We start from the raw sequence: 26638 nt of genomic DNA on the forward strand, positions 1-26638 counted from the left end.
GGTGAAGGTCAAAATAAACATTTTTCTGTTTCCTCACCTGCTTCATTGCCATTTCTCCTATTTTATCTGAATGCTTCCGAATGCTTTCTAAGAAATCTTTCAAATCAGACATGGATATTTCCTTGATTTCTTCTCGCAGTCTGGGAATATTTTCGGACATGATCTGACAGAAACGATATTGATAAACCCGAGGAAGATAGATATTTTCCAGTTGTTCCATTGTTTTCAAAGCAGAATAATATCTGAAATTAAAGGAAATTTGTATACAAATTTAGCTGATTTCACTGAGTCACCCTTAATAGACTGTGAAAAAGATTTTCAAAACTTTAGTTCATTGCTCTCAAGTTCAATTATAAAATGATATCAAGGATAAATATCTTAGGTTAGATAATAAAATCACTAAAATTAGACCATAAGACAGTAGGAGCAGGAGTAGGCCATTCGGCCCTTCGAGCCTGCCCTGCCATTTAATAAGATCATGCTGATCTTCTAACCTAATTCCATTTACCCACCCTATCCCCATATCCTTTAATTGAAACTAAACAATCAAAATTAACATATTGGTTATCCATCTCAATGAAAAACAATTCCAAATTAGAGAGTGTAGATACTTTTTCATTTTCAAGAATGGGCATCTTAAATTATCTTCAGAAAATTTTATAATAGTTCATAAATTAATTCTACGCAAGAGAAACAAGCACTTTACATCTGGGCTTACTTGAAGTCCTGTCTTTTCAGAAGAAAGTGCTTGACCAGGGCTAACGAAAACACATGTTAAAGATTCAGAAAACAGATAAACCTAAAGGGGTGATTGTATAGGAACTATAATACGCAACAACCGGGTTGTCCTGTGATGTGTTACCAGCACGGCATGTGGGAACAGCTGGTCTCTCTAATAATCTTGACAGTCCTTATGATATGATGACCATAAGATGAAGCTTCAAGTTCAAATTAAGGACATTTTATCCTGGATGACATGTGATCTGCTGTACTCGTAGGCAGTTTATTCTGTCTAATACCAATACAGCATGGTCCGTTTGTTAGGTTATGCCCTTATCACATTTTGAAAAGAGCAATGCCCAAAGCCAAAGTGCACCACATAATGCAGCTTGAAGTGGATAAATCCATAATAGCATCAAAATCATATAAACCGTTTTATTCAAATTATACTTATCAGTTTAACTAAGCTAGCTCGGTTAGTTCATCTGGAAGTCCTGACTTTGTGATCAACATGCATACATAATCCATCTCAAATCCATTCTGTAACCTCTCTCTAATTATATCTGTCTGCAGAACAAGACCTTGGCCTTTTAACATCTGTTCTCATAAAATATTGAGGCCTTTTTAATTTGCAGGTCAACTACAGGTCATAATTTAAAACCCGTATGTAAATACCCATGTATTTGTTAAACATGACAAACACAAAAGGAATAAAACCTCCATTTGGTGAAAATATAGAACATTTTTTCCAAATATTGATCTTAAAATTGACAAGTAGAAATAATTTTCCGCCTATCTGGGTTGAAAAACATTACTTTCTGAAACAGTTCTCTTAAAGTAGGATTCAGAATTTTGGAGTTTGATTTAGTGCCTGAAGCCATTCAACAGCCACACCAATCATGAATAATTTATATATTTATCATAAATCATTAATCTACACAAGCAACATAATTAAAACTAGTCTTACTTTTTAAAAGACATGTTCAATTGTTACAGTCTCAATTTTTTTCTATTATGTTGTATGTTGTTTATTATAATTAAACCATTTTTCACCAAGGTAAATTGTTTTACATTATAATATTAAGTAAAAATGATAACAGTGTATATGTAGCAACATAGCTTACATTAAGATTTGAAGGCTAGATTTTGGTGAACGTAAAACTCTGATCTAATTTTGCATGATGGTTTGTAGGATAGAAAAAACTAATCAACTAATATTAACTTTACTACGGGCACCAATGTTGATTTTCAAAAAAGATTACATTACATTTACTATCAGGCTAGGTAAATGGCTCTCTCCATAATCAAAACGTTTTCTAATTGTTCAAATCAGTATTGTAACACTAAAACAGAACACTAAAAGGGGCTCCTCAAATATCAGGAGTTAATCATTTTCTATAATCTCATCTCAGTTTACCAAAATTAAAATAGCTTTAATTCCATTCAGTCTCTTACGATCAGGTCATTACAATGATAATAGGGTCAGACCCGACATGAAAATGGCTCAGTGTTGTGTTACTTCTATTGTGTTAAATTTCCAAAGATATTTTTTTCAAGTTGCTCTTATGATTGTTCTTCATCGTTATTTTTAATAAAATGAAACAATGAATAAGTCTGTGTAAACCATAGTGCAACAATTCTACGTCTTAAGGAAAAAAATGTGTGCCAATAATAGTAAAAAAAATCACTTTCTAGCTACATGAAGTAGAGATATCAAAGCTAAGAGATAGCTTTGAAAACGTTCCTCGATTTCAAATTTATCGTTTCCACAAATGACTTTATTGTAATGTGGAGTTGTAAACCAAAAGTGATCTCAAACAACAAAATCATGTTTGAAGCAATGTCCATGTCACATCATGATTTTTAAAATAATTACCGTTATCCATCATCTTAGAAAATTATTACACAATTGTATTGAGATCTAAAATACATTGTGGTCCCATTAAATCATGGATTTAGTCTATTAGCAAGGCACAGCTGTGGCACAAATTTAGTTTAACATGCATTTTACTCATTTATCTAATATGTTAACGACTGCAGAAAACTAATGTAATAAGCGCAAAGAAAATATGATAAGTGCAAGAGAGAACAATAACCATTTAAATTTAAAAATTAATTTACAATACATTATGATTGATCAAACCAATTTTAAAGAAATTATGCTCTTCCAACTGTGCTCATATTCTCTATACTTCTTCCCATACAAATTGGTTTTAAATAATTTACATCCTTCTCGATACCATTTTTTGTTGGGAGGGGTGGAAATTCATATACCCACCGTCAGTAGCGTTCATGCAGATTTAGAAAATAGTATGTTAACTTCATTTATTGCTAGAAATCTTATGTTGAGATTTGGGATAATAGTAAAATTGTCAGTATAATATATTTATACTGTAAGAATAGTATATTCTTAGTATATATAGTATAGTATATATATAGTAATAGTATATATAGTCTGTAAGAATAGTATATTCTTACAGACGTTACCCTCACCTAAGTCCTCAAGTCTACAGTCTGTAGACTATTACACAATCGTCTGCAAAATGAACAGATTCATTTTTTAAAAATATGCCTATTATACATAGATACACATGAAGAAGCCATCGTACCATGAGCAGTGATTTACACCTATATTTTGTTGTCTGTTGTTATATTGGTACACAATGCAACAAATATTTTTGCACCTTACTGTGTGCCCTTATAGGACACAGTACAATTGCAACATTCATGCAGAAGAAATAATCAAACAGCACAGGCCAAGACTCCTTCACATGAAATGCTTAATGACTGCATGACTTACAAGATTAAAAAGTTTAAGGAAGTTAAGAGACATGTTGGGATCAATTCTAAATTTGATCTGGGATGGAAAAATGAGTATAGAAGGGTAAGCGGCAACACATCACAAAAAAAGTCTAGCCAAAGCTAAATAGAATACAGAATATTCCTATCCAATGTCTATTTTTGTAATGTAATTACAGATTTACAACATATTGATTACCAAGCTTTGATAGAAATCAACACTCAAAGTACAAAGGATTTTCCACAGCGTGTTAGTCTGATAGAAGGGGAGGGGAACCTCAAATATGGGTGAAATGGTGAAACTCCTTTAGGACTCTCGAGATATCGCAGAGAATTGGATACAAACCAGTTGCCTGCACATGTCCTAATTTTTTTAAATGATTGATGTGGTGGGGGGGGGGGGGGGGCAGGGGGTGGGGGTGGGGGAGGCAGATCTTTCAGGGAAAGGTAGGCTTGATGCTCACAAGTTGCCCTGAGGAAATGCAAGTGACCACCATTAATACCTTCAAATTAGATCATATTCTGAAAATATAACAGAAATGCTATAAATGCCAGAGGTGTAGAATAATTTGTACATTTTAAGATTATAGATACAGCTCATGACTTACTTTAATTGAATGACTTTGCAAAAGGATTAACAAATTAGTAAACACTGTATAGGAAGAAAATTTACAGCAAAGATTATTTCACACTTACCAGAATGAGCAGTCTGTGATGACATTTCCTTTGATAATATTTAATAGCTAAATGTTCAAGTGGGCTAAGGAGTTCTTAGCATTCCATTGACCACTTGACATTGTGGACCCTATGTCATTATATTCCAGTTCTCTTTGCCAACCATCTGCTCCTGATAAACTTACGTGATTTCATAAAATGTCAGTTTTCACCCTTATATAGTGGTTGCCACAATGTGGTCCTCTAAAAAACTAACCATAACATTTTCAGAACAGTTCAGCCTCTGTCAAACATCATCATTAGAGTCAGTAGTTTCATTTGGTGTTCTTTATTGAGACTAATGTATACTATCTACTTTAATTAACATAGAAGAAGTACTGGAGCAGTATGTTTTCATAATCCTACTAATTTACATCCTACCAATTTTGAGTTTATTTAAACAAGGTTTACTCCATTGGTAAATTAAGATCATATGCAACAGAAGTCACAGCATAACTATTCAATTTCCCCAAGAAAAAAAANCCTTGTTTCAATTGCTTGCATGAAGGCCTCTAACCTTTTCCTTTTCTTTAAAATGTATATTATCAAGTTTTTACAGAAGCAATTATTCCACCTGCAGAATGTACACTCAGAAATTTACACCAATTAGTAGTTTATTTTGTTCAATGCTACTGTTTAAATGAGGACATCAAAATGATTAAAAATTATGGAAAAGGATGATCTGTTGCATTCTAACATTCCACTAAAAANTTGAATTATTTTAGTGCTCAGAAACTATCACATTACCTTTTAGCTTTCATCTGTTCTCTTGCTTTGTTGTACATCTCCAATACTATAAATACAAAGCGTAAGCAGAAAAGCAGAATTAATAATATAATCTAAGTAGTCATCCAAGAAAAGAAAATAATGTCGGGCACAGCTCTTTTTAAAAATACGCTGTGAGTGGTCACATTTTTTCCCAACCTCGATTCAGAAGTATTGAGATCCTAAGACCGCAACATTAAAAACAAAAACGACAAAAAATTGCTTTCAACCCCATAATGTCAGTTTTGAAAATTGGGGATATACTGCAAGGCAATTCAGTGTGTAAATGTATGCAAGAATGGAAGGAAAAGAGAAAAAGCATACCAATACCACACACTCGAACATTATTCCACATACAATGGAAGACTTCAACATTAGTGCAAAGATTGAGAGTGAATTTTCTGAAGACTTCTATTTTCAGACCAAGTAACTGAAACACGATTGTCTTAAGTTGATAATACAGCTCATTAAAATATGGTGTTGATTCAGATTGTTACCTTGTGTATGGCCCCCAAGAGAAACTCCATTTTGTACAAGTAAAATTACCTTACTTTTCCTGCTAGATTTCATCCTGCAGAAATAGCACAAGAATAAAAGCCCTCTAACTACTTTACATTGGCTTTGTAAACTAGTTTGTTTAAAATGTTATTTAAAATTGTATAGGCAAAGTGTTTAACACTTAATAAAAAAATACAAAACTAGAATTTGTATCAGCATTGACTCAATGTATCAAACTTCCAATATATGGCAATTTAATTTTTTCAAATCATTACCCAAGATTCAATTTGGGTTTCAAAATTAATGTAATTCATTTTTTCCCCCTTTGTTAACCGTAACATTTGCTTCAAGTAAATAACAGCATTCTGGTTAGTTTAGGCTCAGCTTCATTAATGAATTCTCTTTGAACAGATCTTGATAGACGAGCTTTTGTCAAAAGGTCCAGACCTTCAGAATCAATGCTCGGCTACAAATTAAATTGTCTTAATGTTTGGTGAATCACAAATTACCTTTTGCATGAAATCCATTTTCAAATTTCACTTATTTTTAAACAAATAAAAAAAATTGTAACCACACAGTACGAGTACTTATAATGCTGACCTCTGCTCTTCACACCTGGTTCCAGACTATTTGGCAGGAATCAAGGGAAGAAAAACAGATGTATGTATGCTTATGACTCTACCAGTTTTGATTTCTACTGGGGGTGGGGGGGGGCTAGAAGTCATGTAAATGGCAGGAAATGGCATTCAAAATGTAACATTTCACCTTCTTCCCATATGGTTACAAATATTTAGTTTGTTTCCAATACAGTGTATTAAAAAGCTGTAATTCATAGCAGTTCTTTTAAGATTATACAATGTGGCTAAATAAAAACTTTATTGGCACTTAATAGGTTCAAATAGAATAATTGATCAGAAAACAAAAATCATCTTTCTGACTGAAAAGAAAAAAAATCGAAAAACTGCAACAACAACTACAACAACTTGGATTTATATAGCGCCCTCCATGCCGGACGGCGTCTCAGAGCGTTTTACAGTAACGGATCCCGGGACCGAGCCAGGGGGAGGGGGAGGAAGGTGACCAAAGGCGCGGTCGAAAAGAAAGGACTTCAGCAGAGACCTGAAAATGGGAAGGGAGGGAGTGAGGCAAAGGGAGTGAGGAAGGGAGTTCCAGAGCCTCGGGGCATAGTGGCTGAAGGCACGGCCGCCGAGGTGGAGCGGAGGACTCAGGGGACGAAGAGGAGGCCAGACCTGGAGGAACGAAGGCAACGGGTACTGTTTTGTGGAGAGAGGAGGTCAGAGAGGTCGAGGGATGCAGAGGAGTGCAGGGACTTGCATACAAGGGTGAGGATCTTGAATTCGATTCTCTCTGGGATAGGCAGCCAGTGCAGTCTGGCAAGGACTGGGGTGATGGGCGACTACTCATAATAGAACTATCATTGTAAAGTAATAACTTTGCTGTCAGATTATGAAAAATAAAGTGCACACATGATTTAGAGCATTATTCCAGTAATCCACTGCAGATTAAATTCCTGTAATCTGGCAATAATTACTTCAGCAAAATGAAAAACAAGGGAGAAACCACTATTAACAGCTTTTACATTAGATGGCCATAGAGCTGTATAAAGGTTACATGTAGTGATTTACTTGGGAAGGAGGGAAATAAACTCATCTCCTAATACCATTCTTTGCTGTGAAAGAGAATAGTGCTAAATCCTAGAAGCCAAGCAGAATGAGGAATAAAAGAGACAGAAATCACGAAGGGGAAATTGTCCAGAATGGAAAAGCATGACATTTTGAAGAGTTTGGAAATTTAAGTTTCTCAAGTGCACAGAGTGAACCATTTCTTAGGGTGAGCAACTTTAAAATGTGCATTTTCCTTCCTTCTTTCCAAAATGTGACCCTCCCATTCTTTATGGTCATGATAAAAGATTTCCGCTCGCCTCCCCCATCCAATTTTGTGTGGTCTTGTAAGACTGTACTGATCCTTCTTAAAATGTATATTCTGCTTTCCCGCCCATTCCCCCCATCATACCTAGAGGGCATGACAACGTATCCACCTGGAGGCTCGATTGGGAAGTACATAAGTGTCAAAATCAGCATGCTAAAAATGGGTGGGATCAGATTTATAATGGACTGAAAATATTGAAATCTAGGTCCTAAACTTAAATATAAAAATCTTCATTAAAATTCATATAGATTTTGCAGTTGCACCTAACAGAGCAGTAATAAAAATAGTTATTATTTACTTTGATTTGATAAAGCACTTATCGAATCAGAACATTGGATGAATATTGTTTAAAATTACTTTTATTTCATCAAGTTCAGAATTTATACCCTAGGGCATCAAATAGTTAGCAGTTTCTCTGAAACAAAAACAATTCGCCCCCCCAAAAAAAATCAATTTCTTCAAAACTATAGACAATGTCTTGTATTAAACTGCTCTAAATTACCTGCTATTGTGTCACTCTTAAATTTAACTTTTGAATACCAATAAATAGTTACCCTTTACCTCTACATACAGGCAAAATATGTTTGCAGCATTATATTTAAAATTATTCCTTGGAATTTCAGTGAAACACATAGAAGCAGTAAATGCCATACACTTCTATAAAACAAACAACAACAACAAAATTACATTTGCATAGCGCCTTTCACGTCAGGAGGACCTCCCAAGGCGCTGGTAATAGCAGTAATAGTATTACAATTAAAAATTAAAAATTAAAATTACTCACCAGGAAGACACAACTGAAGTTTCTCAACTGTAGTAGCAATATTCCTCTGTTGCACCCTACACCGAATCATCTCTTCACTCTGGCTAATCACCTTGGAAACAAAGGTCAGCTATAATACACACCATTTTACAATTGTCTGAACTGTAAATTAGTGACCGATTCATAAACCTTTTCTATTGGAAGCTACATTAACAAGCAGTAGCTCTGAAATGTTGCAGCCTCTGGAATCTGTTGCAGTCCTAGTGTAACATGGGTGACTAGACAACTTCCACAGCAGCAATAGACTGCAGAAGTGCAAATTTGGGGATTAAGAGTACTTATTAAAATTACAAAATGATAACATTCCCATCTTTTGTGAATCCCAACCATACCAACTCATTCTCTCCCTCCGCTTAGCGGGCTCCGGCCTGCTCCTTGTTCCCCGCCCATCCCACCATCGGCAATCAGTTCTTCAGCCTTTCTGCCCCACCATTTGGAACTCCATCCCACAGTCCCTTCACCTCGCTCCCTCCCTTGACTCCTTCAAGGCCCATCTCAAAACCTTCCTCTTCAACCGGGTCTTCGAAGAGAAAGGTCCTACCCCTACCCACCCTGCCCTCCATCCCGCCTGACCCCAACCCCAAGCTCGGCTCCAAAGGGAGAAGGGGAGAGGAAAGAGGACAAGGGGGCAGTATTCACAACAGTCATTTTCTCACCTCCTTCCCAGCTTCTTGAAGCCTCTTGTTAGTGTCAGTTACCTGGACCTAAAATGAGAAATATTTACTTTGTGTCAAACAAATGATCACTGGAAATTAAATATTTAACCTAAAATTACTCTGTTACAAAAAAAAACTACATATAAAGCAGTGGGTTCACAAGTTAAATCAGGAGCAATTATTTTATTTCAGATATAAAAATATTTTCTAATGCTAATGAAGTACAGTTCATTCTCGTGACTGCCAAAGACAGTTGCAAAGTTATCAAACATAAAAAAGTAATAAGTTGCAACAGCGGTTTAAAAGCAGCAGGTGCAGGCAAAGAATGATATCAAACTTTCCCACATATGAAGTAACTCATTAAGTCATCACCACACACAAGCTCATTTTCATTGTTAAACAACTCATTAATTTCCAAACAAAAGCGCTTGGCTTCATCTACACTGGGTTCAATCCCTCATTAACTGAATATTCTCCACTTTTCTACTACATTACTTTCCTTGTCTTTTTAATAGCACAATTCTAATTATTCCATAACCTTGGTGACCTACTCTAAACTTGTACATCAGAGCCCAAGTACAATTAATTCAAAGGCACTTCATAAAATTCTGTGAATCGAGCTCAGCTTATGTACACGCCTTGGATATATTACAATTAATACCATTGTAAATCGTACAAATAGTTTTTCCCCCTCTGCCAATTTTTTTCCCTTTTCTGTCTTCTGAAAGCATTCATTTTCCTTCCACTAAGGTACAGTTTCCCAGGCACCAGTCACCCTCCAGTACTTCACCATTATTCGTGTGTGAGCGTTGACAGCGAGTGTTGGCAGGCTATTGAACCACAGGGGCCACCACAGCTGAGCCTGACCCAGTCTTCACCTGGCATCCACACACGCACACTTTTCCAGCAGGGTTTTTTGGATAGTAATCAATAGATTTCTCCCCAAATGAGGAATGTTGAAGACAATTAGAACACTTCATTTACTGTCCCAGCTGAGGTCAGAAGAGAACAGGATTCAAACCTGGTCATATATGGTGCTTTTATCCACTGCGTGGTCAAAGTGTGATTTAAGTAGTCTTCAGTAAACTACCAGAATTTAATTACAATTTAGAAAAGTTCTAAGGTTAAGATAAGGATAAGGCTGGCTGACACACAGCTTCACTCTCAATTTGTTAGAGTAATTTTCCATTTGTAGTACAAAACACAATGACAAACTCTTTGCTGCCACCTCAGATTTCTTGCGGATAATTTCATTACATCTCTATATAATACAGTACTGGAGGAATACATCAAAGGCCCTTTGTCTTACTATGCAAAAAAAACAGCAACACCAAAACAAAGCATGTCATTCTGTGCCACCTACTAGATAACGTAACAATGCAACTCTATTGCAATTCACACGTACAGATTTTCTTCAGTAAATAAAATCAATCCTTGCATTTGATATAATGCCTTATCAAAATGTCCCAAATGTTTCACAGGATTTACTGTAGTGTAGTGCCTGCATTTTGTAGGTGAATGTGGCAGTCAAGTTGCACACAATGTCCCCCTACATACATGAAGCGAATGACAGTTTTATCTGGAGGATTGTTGGTCCGGAAACTCCCTTCATTTTTCAAATAGTGTCATGGATCTTTATCGTTCCCCTGAACAAATAGTTTTATGCCTTATCCAAATTATAGCACCTCCAACAATATACTGGAATATCAATCCAAGGTATGAGGTCACACAATGACAAACTCGTAGGGCGAGAACCCACAAACTTCTGACTCAAATGCTACCAACTGAGGCAGGCTAACAACTAATATATTTGGTTGGGAAAACAATTAAAGAAAAATAGTTTTCAAGTCCAGCATTGGCCTCCATGAAACAGTTTCTCATTTTTGTTTCTTCTGGCAACTTCCCCAATGATGAGGAAATGCCACAAGAGTTAAATCATTCTCCCTACCTGGACTGGAATGGTTTTGCTTCAACCAAACACCCACCTCTTCTGCCCTCACAATTCTAATTCATAGTGATTTTTAACAATACAAATTCCAATAATGTACTGCTATAGGCTAAAATAATTCAGCTACAGTGGGTTAGGTGCTGTGCACAATTGGCTGCCGCGTTTCACCACAAAACACACAATCGCTACACGCTACAGTTTATCCTGTGAAGTGCTTTGAGACGATTATTAGGTGACCAAAGCACATTGTGTTCATTTTTTGCATTTCCATCTAAGTTTAAAAACGTAACTTTCTTACCTTTAATTTCCCTGCATTTGACCTCACTTTAAGAAGCTCTGTAATCGCATCAACAAAGCCCTGATGGTGAAAGTTGCACATTTTTTCAATCTCACGGTCATGATTCCGAATACGAGCCTCGAGTTTTTCCATAAACCGTTTGTGTGCATTGGGCTGATCATCATATACGGATCTATTGAAACAAATCACAGATTTTTAAAAAAGTGCAGTTGCATGCTTTTCTTAAAATTCTAAAGCAGCTTCTTAAATCCACCTACTGAATATTCTTCTGGCACCTGATTGTTTTTCCCCCCAAAACAAACTCCCTTTCACATATTCAATGTATTAAATCCATTACTTTTCATTTTAAAACATGATAAATTTTTAAAAATGAAAAGTTTAGATTTGCATGTGTACAATAAGAAAACAGAACTAAATTGATATTGGAACTGAAACTAAACTTGTATTACCTTTGATCAAAATGCTGTTATACCTCGATCTGTATAATTAAATGTTTAATATAGCCATTACTGCAGTTTAAAAAAAAGTCAAAAGATTGTTTTCAAAAATCATTCACTAAAAAACGGGTTACTCTGCCAACATGACTTACCAAGATTAAAAGCCAAGACAAGGTTGGCACCAAGTGGACTAAATTGTTACTGCATTCACAAAATGCAAGCACAAGAGTAAGGGATTTAGGAGTCCAAGTACATAACACTGTTAAAAAAAANGCTCAGAGGTGCAAAATCCAACCAAAAAGGTTGAGAAGCTGCTGGAATTTACAATCATGATCTGTAATAATAACTTACATTCAATACAGTGCCTTTCACATCGAAAGGGTACTTCAAAGCACTTCACAACATACACTACCATGACTGTTTTCTGTAGATCTATTTTGTAGAGTGTTGCTGCAGTTGTATGAAGCACTAGTCAGACCATGCAGAGCACAGTTTTGGTAGCCAAAATTTAGGAATTATATTCCAGCCTTTTAAGGAATGCAATGATCATTTTCTAGATTAACAACTGGTGTGAAGGGTCTTAGCTATGATGGGAGCCCAGATAAACAAGATTTATCTTACGTAAATTAAGGGTTAATGAGTGATCTGATTAAGTTTTTAAAAAAACAGAATTCACAAGTTAAATAAGTTTTAAAAAACAGAATTCACAAGTTAGATAAGTAATCTCTGGTAGAGGGATCCAAAACAATTTTAAAATTAGAACTAAGGTGATCATACGTGAAATCAAAGGACAGTGAATATGTGGATTACACTGAGCCATAGTTACAGAACTGATTGAATATTTAAAAAGGAGATGGATACCTGGAAAGTACATGAATATGGAGGAAAGGTAAGCAAATTAGATTTTTTTAAAATCCATTATCGAATAAAACAGTAAAACAGGCTTGAAGAACCAAATGTCATGCTCCTAGAAATATTTACAAACTATTGATTTTTTAAGAAGCTGTGAAATTAGCATTCATCACCAATTTGAGTGCAGATAATTTTAACTGCATAAAAACATCTTATTGCGACTCAGCTATCCCTCAACACAAACTGTAGGATTCATTAGATGGTCAGTGCACCATTGTTTTATAACTACCCAAGACAATCTTCATTACAAATACATTTTACTAGGTAGTTTTTAAATTCACTGCTTCAATTACTACCATAGTTGCTGCAACTAACTTTACAAGAAGAGTTATTAACCATGTGTAAGAAACTTATTTAAGTATCATTTGTGACAAATTACTACTGCATTTTCTGTCTGTAAACATCATCTAGTTTCCAAAACAGGCAGAAAAATATGTTCAGATCCATCTTTATCTAGTTGTATTGACCCATTGCAGCTACACTTGCAACCAAAGCAACAACAAGATTCCATTTAAAGAGCGCCTTTCACGTCGGGAGAACGTCCCAAGGCGCTGTACAGTTGGGTCAGGACCCGAGCAGTGGGGAAATGGTCAGGGTGAGGGGAGGGAAGGGAGGGAGCGAGGAGGGAGTAGAGAGTCGAGAGGGGAGCTGAAGGCTCGGTCAAAGAGAAAGGTCTTGAGACCGGCCTTGAAGGAGGAAAGGGAGGAGGCGGCGAAGGCACTGGGGGATAGAGTTCCAGAGCAAAGGATCCAATATGGAATATAGATTTGTGTGGTCATGGCTAAGGTTGGGGAAAACTTTGGTTTTGAGCTCTGCTATATCTTATATAACGATCCCAGAACCCTCAGGGATCTCAATTTGGCCATCTGCTGGATCCATTGGAATTATATACATAAAGGGAGGGAGAGGGGCTAAACTCCAGACGGGGAAGGGCTAAACCCCAGTCCGGGTGAAGCCCCAACTTGAGCCCCAGGCTTCACCAGGGGTAGTTGTTGCTAGGCCGCGGTGCGGAGGAAGCCGTAAACACCGCAGCCTTACCAAGCCAACCATCACCCCAACTCCGACATGGCTGCACCCAGCCCGGAGCCGTCCAGGAGCAGCAGGAAAAGCAGCCGAATGGTAACACCGCTCGAAGCAACTTCCACCTCACCACCGCCATATTGTTCCCACCACTTGGCTTCATCTGAGTGCGTACGTGCCCATGGGCTCTGTGACGCATGATGGAGTTGGCGCAGTCACCAGGTGTAACTGCAGGACTATGTTACACCTTAAGCGAAACTGGGATACATGTATGATGAGCTTGCTTAGGTCATAGCTCATCATCGATAGGAGAAAATAAATATGCCCATGACATACCCATATGCAAGACCTTTCCTATGAGGTATAAATCATGTCTCCATGTCAATCATTTATTGAGTTCTTAGCAAATACACAGATATTACATCTTTATTAGTATAGATTACCCAAATGGCCTTAATTAATGAGAGAATTTCTTTCTTTTCATGGTTACTTATAATCCTGGCTATATAAAGCAACAACAACAACAACAAGATTCCATTTATTGAGCGCCTTTCACGTCGGGAGGACGTCCCAAGGCGCTGTACAGTTGGGTCAGGACCCGAGCAAGGTGGAAATGGTCAGGGTGAGGGGAGGGAAGGGAGGGAGCGAGGAGGGGGTAGAGAGTCGAGAGGAGAGCTGAAGGCACGGTCAAAGAGAAAGGTCCTGAGACCGGCCTTGAAGGAGGAAAGGGAGGAAGCGGCGAAGGCACTGGGGGATAGAGTTCCAGAGCCTAGGGGCTGAGAGGCTGAAGGCCCGGCCACCGATAGTAGGGCGGTTGGGGCGGGGGATGTGGAGCAGACTGGAGCCAGAGGAACGGAGGGTACGGGCGGGTAGGTAGGGGAGAATGGTTAAGCAGAACTTCATCATCTTCAATATGGTTACACTGCACTGAAACTGTGCACAGGATAAATATATTTAGTAAAATATTCATATTTAGCAAGAAGCTTTAGTCCAGTTTCATGCCAAAATAAAATTGCAATTAGACACCCAGAATTATTCTTGCATCACAAATTCATCATATAAATCAATGCAGTGACTATAAAACAAATCTAACCATAATAATACTGGCTGCACTGTAAACATAGTCATGGTAACTAGTTTCACAGAAGTGCCAAAGTCCTGGTATTTTTTCACCTTGCTGTTAGGGACATGTGTTATGTAAGATTTAGAAAATGGATGGGATGAAGCAATCGATAAATACAGTACCATAGAACAAAGGCTCTACAAGCAGCTTTAAACTTCCGGTTACAACAGTTGTAGGAGGCAAAACAATTTTTTTTAGGACAGTACTAACTGAAACCTTAATTTTTCTGCTCCTTGATATGTTTTGGGTCTCAATGCTGCCTTCACTAGATGAAGAACTCGTCTCTTAACTTAGTAAAGTTAAGACTACGCTTAGACTATTGTGAAGCTGTAGAGTGAGTGACATTATACTTCTATTCCGGGTCAGACTCCACCACTGTCAAGGGCTCCAGGACGCTACCCTCATTAAGGGTGCTATATAAATGCAAGTTGTTGTGATTCCACTCTAGATCTTTATTCCTGCCCTTTACTTTCTACAAATCATGAATTAAAAGAAACCACCTCTTCAGACTGATTCAGTTTCAACTAGTTTGGATTAGCGATGGAATACTACGTGGAGTCCTGTAGCTCAGTGGTTAGAGCACTCGCTTTGCAAGCGAGAGACCTGAGTTCAATTCCAGGCAGAGGACGAAACCTTGGGCAAGTTTCCTTACTCCACACAGAGCCTAATAATAATCCCTCCAAAACCAAAAACAATAATAAATTGGTCATTTTCAATCTACGACTGTTTGTGGGACATTGCTGTGCGCAATTGGCTGCCGCGTTCGCCCACAAATATACAGTCAATTCACTGTACAGTATATGCTGTGAAGCGCTTTGGGACGTCCTCCCAACGTGAAAAGCGCTATATCAAATGCAAGGATTATTATTATTATTAATCCTGCATTCAAAGTTATCATATGGTTGCTCACTATGGAAAAATCAAGATAAAACACTGTGAACCATCACAAGTAGAATGAGCAATAAAAGTCATCAATCCATGTTTTTCAGTTCATCTTTCTTGATTCATTTTCCTGTATGGTCAATTCCTGTGAATTATTCTCACTCCTAGTATCCGGTTTGTATAAGGAAAGGGCTGAGTACAGCTCGTCAGTTAACATTGCTTCCTATAGCTAGGGTCAATACTCCATTGCAGCAACACTCCTGCCGTTTCTGGGCACAACCAAACCTCTGTACAACACTGATACTACTTAATGGACATCCTTTTACATAGAAATTGAAGCAGATAATCAGCAACCACAGATTTGCAAAGACTTCCTACTTCCTGTTTTTTTCCACTATTGGCAAAGAATACTCCTTCCTGGCAGCTGTGCCTGATTATATATTATAAAGACAGTTTAGGGAACAACAAGAGTAACAAGAAAAAGATCTTAATTTCATTCCACTTCAGACAACCTTTAAAAATCTGAACTCATGCAAGGGTTTGAAATGCAAGAGATTGCTCGTGCACATCTTTCACTTGCACAACGGTTTTCAGATTCCATCAAGTCATAGCAAGAAAATTGAGAAATTTTGAAAATAAGTTTAAACCATAACTAATCAGTCAACATTAATGATAGCCACATCAGTCACCTTATTGCCCATTTGTATAGCTTTTTAGAAAGCACTCAAAAGAATGCTACTGTTCACATTTCCCATTTTTTTAAAAATCATGCATTTGATGGGTGGTGATGAGAAAGGTTTAAATGAAGTAATCTGCATTCTTGTGAAAGACATTTTGGATCCCTTTTAATGTGCCTGTAGATTAAATAATAAAACAGGAAAGAAAACTGCCATTTCATTTCTGGAATTTGGTTTAAATATGAATAAGCACAAAATATTGGTCTATAGAAAGGAGGTCAAACATACAAAGAGATGAAAATTGGGAAACCACTGCAGGCAACTTTTCTAATACCCAAACTGTTATTTGATTGCAATTAAATTTTTTATATTCTTCATATTAAGCCTTGCTTGGGGCTCATTAATTTTGCATCTCATACTTGATTTGACCAAATCAAATTTGACCAAAAATCTAAGAAAGCTCCTCATATCTACATTATCCATGAGATCTTAAAGACCTGAATTTTGTCATGGCAATAGTTTAACATTAAATGGCAAAATTCTTTCCACTCTTTGTTGCTCCAAGTCCCCAAATCATCTTTATTGTCTTCTCTGAGGCCTCTCCAAATCATCATTACCGTTTTGAGGGCATGGTCCCTAAAGCTACAATGAATATTCCAAATGCATCATCAATTAATTATATATGGTCAGGATAAAACTATTTCAACATACATCTGCTCACTTGCTCAGTACTGTTAAGAGGTAAATAATAATAAGATACTTTCGGAAGATGCAACAATCCTTGCTTTTGATAGTACTTTACTACTTCAAAGCATCTCAAAGCACTTCTCGGTAATTACTGTTAAACAGCTAATGTATTAGTGGTTACTGTATGTGAAACTCAATGTACATTCTAATTTGTATACATACTTCCTGTTCTGTTTAATTTGCAATGTAGCATCCTGTTCACTTGGTTTATTGCCACACATTGCTTGGTCCCGGTCAACTGACACTCTTTGGTCTCCTTCAACCCCTCCCACCCTCTAACTTCATCAAGTTCCACCCTGGTAAACACATCCATGGTAAACACATACTATTTTTATTTCAAGTGCCTTGCCTTTATTTTCACTGAACTGGATCTGCAAATAATCACAAATGAAAGTGATGTATGATATGCATGCATACATATATATACGGATCGTGTTATTTATTGGGAATTATCAGTTCATGGTGCAAGTTTATTTTGACAGCTGGTATTTGTTGTGAATTACCATGAAACGCAAGTATCATAAACAATAATCCTTGCATTTGATATAGCGCCTTTTCACATCGTCAAGACGTCTCAAAGCGCTTAACAGTATATACTGTATATTTTTGTGGGTGAAACACGGCAACCAATTGCATACAGCAGTGACCCACAAACAATCGTGGATTGAGTCGCCAAATTATTATTATTTTATTTATTTTTTATTATTATAAAAACAGCCCTCAGAATAAAATTGCTCTCATTAGGTGTTTAATGTATAGTAAATTGTAGTAACTGGCTATGCAATGCCCAATGTCAAACTGTACTTTGCAGCACTGCAGCAATCTGCAATACAAGCTACACTGTAATTCACATACGCTACACATCGCATGTAATGTCACACTGAAATACACTTGGCTTGTAACACACAAACAAGGGCTCTGCACACCCCACGTACACAGGCAGCACCTCCAGCCACATGGGCATGTAATGGACTAGCACTCATGACCATCAGCGGCCTTGCTTCCAGCCACTTCGCCCGGAAGCATTGGAAATCCTTCCCTTAATCTCTCCTCCTTACCCCCTCCCTACTTTCAAATCACGCCTAAAGATCTTCGTTTTGATCATGCTTATGGTCACCTCCCTCCTCCCCCAGGCTCGGGGGTCAGACTCTGCCACTGTCAAACACTCCGGGACGCCAACCCTGCGTGAAGGGCGCTATATAAATGTTATATTGTCGTTGAAGCACTGGGCATGGGATGGGGGAGCACTGGGCGTGGGACGGGGGAGCACTGGGCGTGGGACGGGGGAGCACTGGGTGTGTGATGGTGTAATGTGGAGTCCTGTAGCTCAGTGGTTAGTGCACTCGCTTTGCAAGCGAGACACCTGAGTTCAATTCCAGGCAGAGGGCGAAACCTTGGGCAAGTTTCCTTACTCCACACAGAGCCTAATAATAATCCCTCCAAAAACCGAAAACAATAATAAATTGGTCATTTTCAATCTACGACTGTTTGCGGGACATTGCTGTGCGCAATTGGCTGCCGCGTTCGCCCACAAATATACAGTCAATTCACTTTACAGTGTGTTCTGTGAAGCGCTTTGGGACGTCCTCCCGACGTGAAAAACGCTATATCAAATGCAAGGATTATTATTATTATTATTCTAATGCACAGTGGCTGATGGCTGCAATCACGTGAGCACAAGCAGCTGCCCACCAACGTCCTTCAGGCACTGAAATAACAGTAAAACGCGGAGCCCCGCACCTCCACTCAGCTCCCGCCCCTCCCGCAACACCCCCTCAGCTCCCCCCCCACCCCCCCCCCCCCCCCGCACCGCCCCCTCAGCTCCCCCCCTCCCGCAACACCCCCTCAGTTCCCCCCCCCCACCCCGCACCTCCACTCAGCTCCCCCCCACCCCCACTCAGCTCCCCCCCCCCCGCACCGCCCCCCTCAACTCCCCCCCCCACTCCGCCCCCCCACCCCGCACCTCCCCCCCACCCCGCACCTCCCCCACCCCCCGCACCGCCCCCTCAGCCCCCCCCCCCCCGCACCCCCCCCCCCCCCGCAGCTCCCGCCCACAGTCAAGTGTCACTTTCCAAAAACATAAAAGAGTATCGGGCGCCGCTCGGCCCTGTCCGGCCCCAGGAACCAACCACCGCCGCTCACCGCTCGGGAGGGAATGAAACAGTCGGAACACCAACAGACGCGATGGATCGGCCGCTCGGGGAGCACAAGAGGCCGTTACTGACGGGGAGAGAGAGGGAGAGGGCGGGGGGTGGGCTGAGGGCAAAGGCCGGGCTCGGCTGCGCCTTTACCTGAGGGTCGGGCCCACACAGGCCGCGTCGGTGCTTTCGATCTCCTGTAGGATCCTCTCGTGCTCGGTCACCGTGTCCAGGCTCGGCGGGTCTGCCATCTTGTCGCCGGCTCAGGCCCCCGGGGGTGGGGGGGGGGGGGCACGTCAGCGGTGGCGATGGCGGCGGCAGTGACGAGGGCGGCGGCCTGACACCGACCGACTCATTCCGTCCTCCTCCCTCCCTCCCTCCCTCCAGCCCCCCCTCGGCTCTGGGTGAAAGCGGAAACCCCTACAGCGGGGGGTGGGTGGGGTGGGGGGGACCGTCACTCAGCGCTGCCCTTTTGTTAATGACGGTTTTTTTTAAAAAAATGGCGGGTGGGGGTGGGAGGGGAATAAGAAGCTCCGCGGTTCGGTTCCTTCCCACTTTAATTCCTCTCTCACCGCCGTCCGTCGGTCTGTCAGTCAGTCAGTCAGTCACTTCCCTGCGCGGGCAGCGCGTCCCCGACAGCCGCCCAACCAACCCGCCCAACCCGCCCGCCCGCCCGCGCGCTCCCGCAGAGCAAAGCCAATTCGGGGCGATTCCCCGCCCCCACCGCCGGCAAAACAACAGGGGGTCCAAATGAAAAAAAAAATCAGAGCTGCTTCATCTATACTGTACTGTCCCGTTAACCCCCTCAACAGGACCCGACCTCCCCGTTACCATTGCTCCTCCCGCACACACACACACACACACACACCTGTTGTTGTTGGCTCAGAGCCTGATGTCACTCTCGCACACACTGCAGCAGCATTTTCAGTCGTCGCGTTGCACCGCCACTCCCCCACCATGTGCAGCAGGTGGGATAATATCATCATCATCATCATCCTCCTCATCCTCCTCCTTGCTATAAGGTCTTCGAGTACGCCTGGAAGTGATACGCGGCGTATCGCTTACCGTCCAGCGCCACTGACTATATTTTGTGGGCGGAAGGCGGCAGCCAAGTCGCGCGCGGCAGCGTCCCCACCAGCAGTCGTTGGATTGGGTTGAATGGCCAAGTTATTATTATTATTTTTTGAAGGAATTATTACCCCCGGCAAAGCCATCTGCTGATCAACTAACAACCGGGTGCCTACTTACTGCCAGGCAAATGGAGGTGGTGTTGACGAAGGAAAACCTGCCCAACACTTTGCCCTGCTCGGAATTGAACCCGTGCATGGAATTGTCAGTTTGGGGTTTGGATACTCCTAAACACGGTGGTGGGTTTCTGCAGGTGTCAAGACCCCCCCCCCCCACACACACACACAAAGACATTTCAGACATTGGATTGGGCTCCTATTCAGTCTCTAAAATGTACCGTTATTTGTTAAGAGGAGAAAGTGTTTCACAGGATTTTACTGTAAAGGGTAGTGACTATTTTGTAGGTGAACACAGACAATTTGTGCACATCAATGTTCCACAAACAGCCACAAATGGCCATTTAAAAAGGCAATTGGCTTATTGACCAGGACACCAGACAAAACTCTTCAAAATGTGCCAAGAGATTTTTTTAAAAAAACATTGGGACCTTAGTTTTTAATTTTTTTTATTGGTGAGCGAGATTAGACCTGCTCCCACCCCCATTAACTGAATTAGACCGAAACGTTCCACCTTAGAACGAGGGTTATGTCCTCGCAGACAAACCCTAATCCTCAAACCCTTCTGTTTGTCAGGACCTTAGTTTAATGCCTCATCCAAAGGAGGTGAGAGTGCTCCTAAATGAGCCAGGCTAACTATTGAGTGGTAATGTTATTTTTTTGATACGGTTATTATTTCAGTAAATGTTATTGTTATTTCAAGTCTTGTGCAATCTAAGGATATAAACAAGCTGGACTCCCATACCTTATTCACAGTTGCCATGGGGTTGTTGTGTCAAATTTAGGAAAGAAAAAATTGTTTAGCATCAACAAGTTTATGTGTTTACCTTAGGGCTGCTACTGACAGGTATTGTTTTGCTCCAAGGAAAAAGGTGCTCGAGCTACCTCCAGACACAGACTCAAAAGGCGAGATTCTCTGTACCTCAAGAGAAAGATGTAACAAGCAACCAAGTATATCCACTTCCTCCAGCTTGCACAATGGTGACCTAACACTATAATTTAATGTCTTATTTCCCAATGCACCATAACACACATGCAGGTCAAGATAATAATAATCCCTCAAGAAAAAAAAATAATATGTAAATTGGTCACGTCAATCCACGACTGTGGGGCACTGCTGTGCGCAATTGGCTGCTGCATTTCGTCCACAAATATAAAGTCAATTCACTTTACAGTATATTCTGTGAAGCACTTTGAGACATCTAGATGATGTGAAAAGTGCGAGACTAAATCCAAGGATTATTAAAATACTCTCATGTCTACAAATCCTTTCACACCCTGGCACCTTACCTTTCCAACCTGCTTTCTCCCCACTCTACTACCTGCTGCCTCCGCTCGGCTGGCTCTGGGCTCCTGCTCATCCCCTCCGCTCCCCCATCAGCAGCCATGCTTTCAGCTTCAACGCCCCCAAGCTTTGGAAATCTCTTTCTCAATCCCTCCACCTTGCCCCCTCCTTCCCCTCTTTGTAGACTTTCCTCTTCGACCATGCTTACAGTCACCTCCACCTTTCTCCCCCAGCTCTGCATTAGGCTCCTCTATAGTTAAGCACTGCGAGATACTACCCCGAGTGAAGGGCGCTATATAAATGCAAGTTGTTGATGTCAGTCAGCATGCCATTTTGTACATTTTGTTGGCTAAAACAGAATTTCACCAGTATATACTCAGTATATACTGAGATTTGAGAAACATTCATGGGCTACTAAATTAAATCAATACACATTAGTTAATATATAACTAGTGGCTATACTAGTATATTCTGACAGCTTTATAAATTAATTAAGATGAACAATAAATGACCATATACAGACACAAAAATGAGCTTTGGTCTAACATTACAGCTTCAAAAACTGCAATCTCAATTAACATCCATAGAAATGTCACTACCCTGCATGAAGGGCTCTATATAAATGCAAGCTGCTGTTGAAGTGTGATTGTGTTGTGAGCAGTTTTATGTGTAAATGTGTGCAGTACAGTTACTCATCAAGCCAAGTCTGTTTGGTTAATATATATGTTAAATGCCTTAAATGTTGCTGCTGCATACATTCATTCAGATGCTTACATTGGTCGGGGTTTTTTTTTACGTTCACATTATTCAGCTTTTATTAACAAAACTGCCAGCAATCAAAGAACCAGACTGAAAGTGGTCAAACAAATTCTAACAGACCAGTCAATGAGCTTCGAGCATTAACACAAAACATACTCTTGAGAATGAAAAGGCTTCTGTGCACCAGGACACACAGTGATCACCAACTCGGAAAAGCTCTTGAGGCTGGCAACCCCACACGATAGCAGTTAAACTTTTCTACCATTAGTTAGTCAAACACGTTTACATTGAATATCTCTTTAAAAACAATTTACGGTACATTGAGACTGGAATGTTTGTTGCAATCTTGAGAAGAGTATTTAAAATATATAAAGCGTTTTCTGTTTAACTCACAATTGTAAGCCAATTAAGGGATTATGCAACACAACTCTGGTGACTGCTGAAGTTGGACAGTTCTCAAAGCATTGTAAATACAACTGTTGCAGTGTATGGTTCGAGATAGCACTCACAAATACGAAATATAAATATCGTGTCAATTAAAACCACCACCACCACCACCACGTCGTGACCCAATCAGAAGAAAACGTTAGTAATTTATGTAACAGCACACATACCAATCTCTCCAAGTAGGGATTAGACTTACGATAAACTTGAACCAAGAGGCAATTCCAGCGATTCAATCTCAGCAAAAACATTTTCATAAATTTGACTTTCTCGATTTTCCTCCCCAGAAACGGGCAAAGGAACCGACTTGATTGCCTGGGCCATCATCTTAACACTCCCAGATTTTACAAAGGGCAGAACCTTCTTACTCAGCGTTACTGCTCAGCAGCAGAAAGGACAACAACAAAGCCAACTCGAGCGTTCACCCCGTGATCTCAGAGACCTTTAGTGCAAACCTCATCTTTCAACTCAGAAAATGTTGAGATGGATAACACCATTTCCATTTTCGATCAGATTAGGCTTAGATCTGCAGCTACAGGTTTGCCTGTGGGGTGTGGAAAGTGTGACTGACAACATGTCCCGTTTATTTATAGCACTGTGGTTATTTAAAACACAGCTCAAATAGTATTACACTGGACATCTGACTCACTCCTCACACTCCCTAATAATGGCCACAAGTTTGTTGGGAAGAAAAAAAAGCCAATCCTATATTAATCGTTTTATGGAACAGTAAACTGATTAATGAAGTGCATTACCAAATCTCTGATGTCTTGGCAATTATCCACTATAACAGACAATTCCAGAAGTCGATGTATCCCGGCAGTTGCTTTGTTGAACCAGACAATTAACCACAGGTTTCAAAACTTTTGGAGACATCCTGCTAGTTGTCGCTCAAGGAACGCACGCGATTTCACGAACACGTTGCCCGGCAAATTCTTGTGGGCATATTTTGATCGGTATGCCAAAGGAGTGAAAGACTAAAGTCAGCAGTTTAATGCCAAGATGTGAAACGTGTATGCACAATTTACCCCTGATAATTTGTCATAATGCCAGTGTTGATATCAGTTGAGATTAATTTAGCCACTGTGTCCTTCCCCACAAATGTTATGTAATTTATCAGCAGCCTCACTTCCCCAGTCATCACATCCCCTGCATGAAAGTTGAGAGGTCGCATCCTCTTTTGTCTTCGCTAATAATAAAAGGAAGAGATCATGTTTTCATTTACCACGACTAAACCATGGTTTAAGTAGGCCTTGTCAGATTTATTTTTTCCCACAACAAATCTTGTGAGATTCTCCAAAACCAGCCAACTTCAGAAAATACATAGAATGTTAGAATGCAATTGCTAACCCTTGGTGAACTTAGTAGAACATATTAGTATTGATTGCAAAATCTGAAAAGAAACAATTATATTTTAAAATAAATCATCAAATTACTGCTTAAGATATTTTATGTTTTAAAACACTAAAGAATTCATTAGTAATGTTTAATATATTATCGCTTTGTTGTAATGAAACTTTAACATTCATTTGAGAGTAATTTTAATGTGATTAAAGACTTTTTCCAAAAAGATTTAAAAGGGCAATTAATATGTTAACACCAATGGCTCAAATGATGGTGATTATTATTGGGTATGCATTTAATTCATTTTAGCTAGATAGCAATTACCAAATCATAACATTAGATCCGCCCACAAAATACACACTCAATCCACTTTACAATATATTCTGTGAAGCGCTTTGAGAAGTCTCAATGACATAATAAGGCGCCATATCAAATGCAAGGATTATTATTATTATTATTATGATAACATTAGGTTTACCTGGACTTTTTCAGTTGACTGTTTAACCAGCAGTGCCAGGCAATTCCAATACCAATGTGCATTTATTCTGAAATGACAAAGTAGTTATTAAATAAAACTATGACCTACATTTTAGGAACATTTTCACATCATCAATCCAAAATAATCAGTTCAATCCATAAGCTGCATTATTGTAGGGAAGAGGATAGTTTATTAGCTAAGTGAAGAAAATAAAATTATACAACTAACGTACGAATTTGAAATCAATATATGGTTTTATTTAGTGAACTATAATAACTTAATATCCCCTTAAGTGTTCTATCAGTGCTCCCAAAAGCGAAACTCATTAATATTTTTTGAAAAGATTCTATCAGGGCTTCAGTTCATTTGGACTTTCTTTCATGAACAATGATGAATGAAAAGTAGTTTTGATTTAAAAAATGGTGTTTTGTCCTTTGCAATTTTCGACAGCTGCCATGTTTGCTTTGTGTTTATTTGGCCAACCTGATTTATACAAAGTGCATTCCACTGTGGCACATGTCGTGAAACCTCATACAGGAATTATCAGAAGGTAACAGTATTAACAATGGCTATGTAAAGGAAGCACTCTGCATGTCGTGACTGTTCTTTAAAATGACAGAATGCAATTATATCCGTCAGTAGCATTGTTAAGTTATTTTGCTGATAAAGGTTGTAGAATTTTGCTGACCTTTTCCCTAGCCTACACTTATCTGCGGATACACTCAGTCATAAAGTAGAAAACAACTTGAAGGGTATCCGTTAACAGAAGCACGTTAGGTGAACTCTCTCACCTCCACAAGTCCCATTTTCCAACACCAAAATTTGAGCTTTTTGTGTTGCACTTATTGCCAAACATTTTTAAACAAATTATTCCATGCTCCAATGTATGCCATTTGTTCAATGAATACTGTATATAAAAGCAGGACCAAATTGATCCATTGAATTAAAGGGCATCACATAGAGCAGAATATTTCAGAAGTTTTAAACTTTTTGGAAGAATATGAGGCACCACACTATAGGGTTCAAAACTGGACCTGAAAATGAAATCATAGTCTAGTGCCTCTATAGAGGAGATAATGTAGGACTGATTAAATGTAAGTAACATAATGAAAAAATAATTGTTTTTCCTACAATACAACGCTACCTAGAGTTGACTGCATTACACTTCATATTTTAATTAAACATACAGGTTAACACAAAATATAATATATTTTTGCAGGTATCCAAAATGAAGCAACATACTTATTTCTGTAGCAATAGATGCAAAAGTAACAGTGAGAGAAATTATTTCAAAGAATTGTGAATCTGGTTATTCAAATTTAGAATTATGAGTTTCAGGAATACTACATATAGTTCTGTGGAACCTTCCTTTAAAAGATGTAATTTACTTGAAGATGATTCATAGAAGAGCAAGGATGATTTCATGGCTGGTTTGCTTGGGACGTTGCAGTTATTATTTTGGATGTCCTAGCAGGTATCATTGTACTTCGTAAGATTCAGTATTGGCCAATACATATTTGAGAGACCTGAGTATTTCTCTATACAGAATCTCCTTACCCTGAACTTAGTCTTCTTGTTTGTTGCAAAGGTGTGTTGTTTTGGCTCAGAAGGCATTTATTTTATACTCTTGTTTGTTGATGATAACAGCACGGCCCTGTTTAAATAGGCCAAGCAGATTATTAAATTATTTGGAATGTGCATCAGAAATTGTGACTGCATGAAAGAACTTTTTAAAAAGTTTTAACTTTTTTTTAAAAAATACTTGGAAGAGTTACATGGACAAGTGGTCACCATCAGCAGAAAACCAATACAATCTCCGTCTGAAGCAATGTGCTGACTGTCTTAACTTTCTGCTGATTCATCAGAGAGGAAGTCAACTAAGATGAGTGATTCAATGTGGGTGGAACAGGCAATAGTTTAAGATTAAATGGCCCTCAATTGCTGCATTGTTCATAGTGGTTGACGGTGGCTATTTTC

At 39.3% G+C, this 26638-nt stretch overlaps 1 protein-coding gene across 5 annotated transcripts in view; it reads right to left on the reverse strand.

Moving 5' to 3' along the window:
- Positions 1-24127, reverse strand: part of LOC103180617 (exocyst complex component 6) — an 81686-nt gene extending 57559 nt beyond the window's left edge. For 2 of the 5 annotated variants that reach the window (XM_007896579.2, XM_007896571.2), the window contains exons 1-6: positions 23039-24126; positions 11172-11343; positions 8926-8973; positions 8231-8321; positions 4981-5026; positions 38-242 (exon numbers count right to left, since the gene is read on the reverse strand). In XM_007896579.2, coding sequence (XP_007894770.2) covers positions 38-242; positions 4981-5026; positions 8231-8321; positions 8926-8973; positions 11172-11343; positions 23039-23166 — 690 coding nt within the window. In that variant the 5' untranslated portion in view covers positions 23167-24126. Of the gene's footprint in view, positions 1-37; positions 243-4980; positions 5027-8230; positions 8322-8925; positions 8974-11171; positions 11344-19260; positions 19495-23038 lie in introns of those variants that run through there. The other 3 variants (XM_042336690.1, XM_042336689.1, XM_042336691.1) reach the window with 2 other exon arrangements.
- Positions 24128-26638: the final 2511 nt, after the last annotated feature.

This window comes from Callorhinchus milii, unplaced genomic scaffold, assembly GCF_018977255.1.
Source record: "Callorhinchus milii isolate IMCB2004 unplaced genomic scaffold, IMCB_Cmil_1.0 Scaffold7, whole genome shotgun sequence".
In the NCBI taxonomy this organism is placed as follows: Eukaryota; Metazoa; Chordata; class Chondrichthyes; order Chimaeriformes; family Callorhinchidae; genus Callorhinchus; species Callorhinchus milii.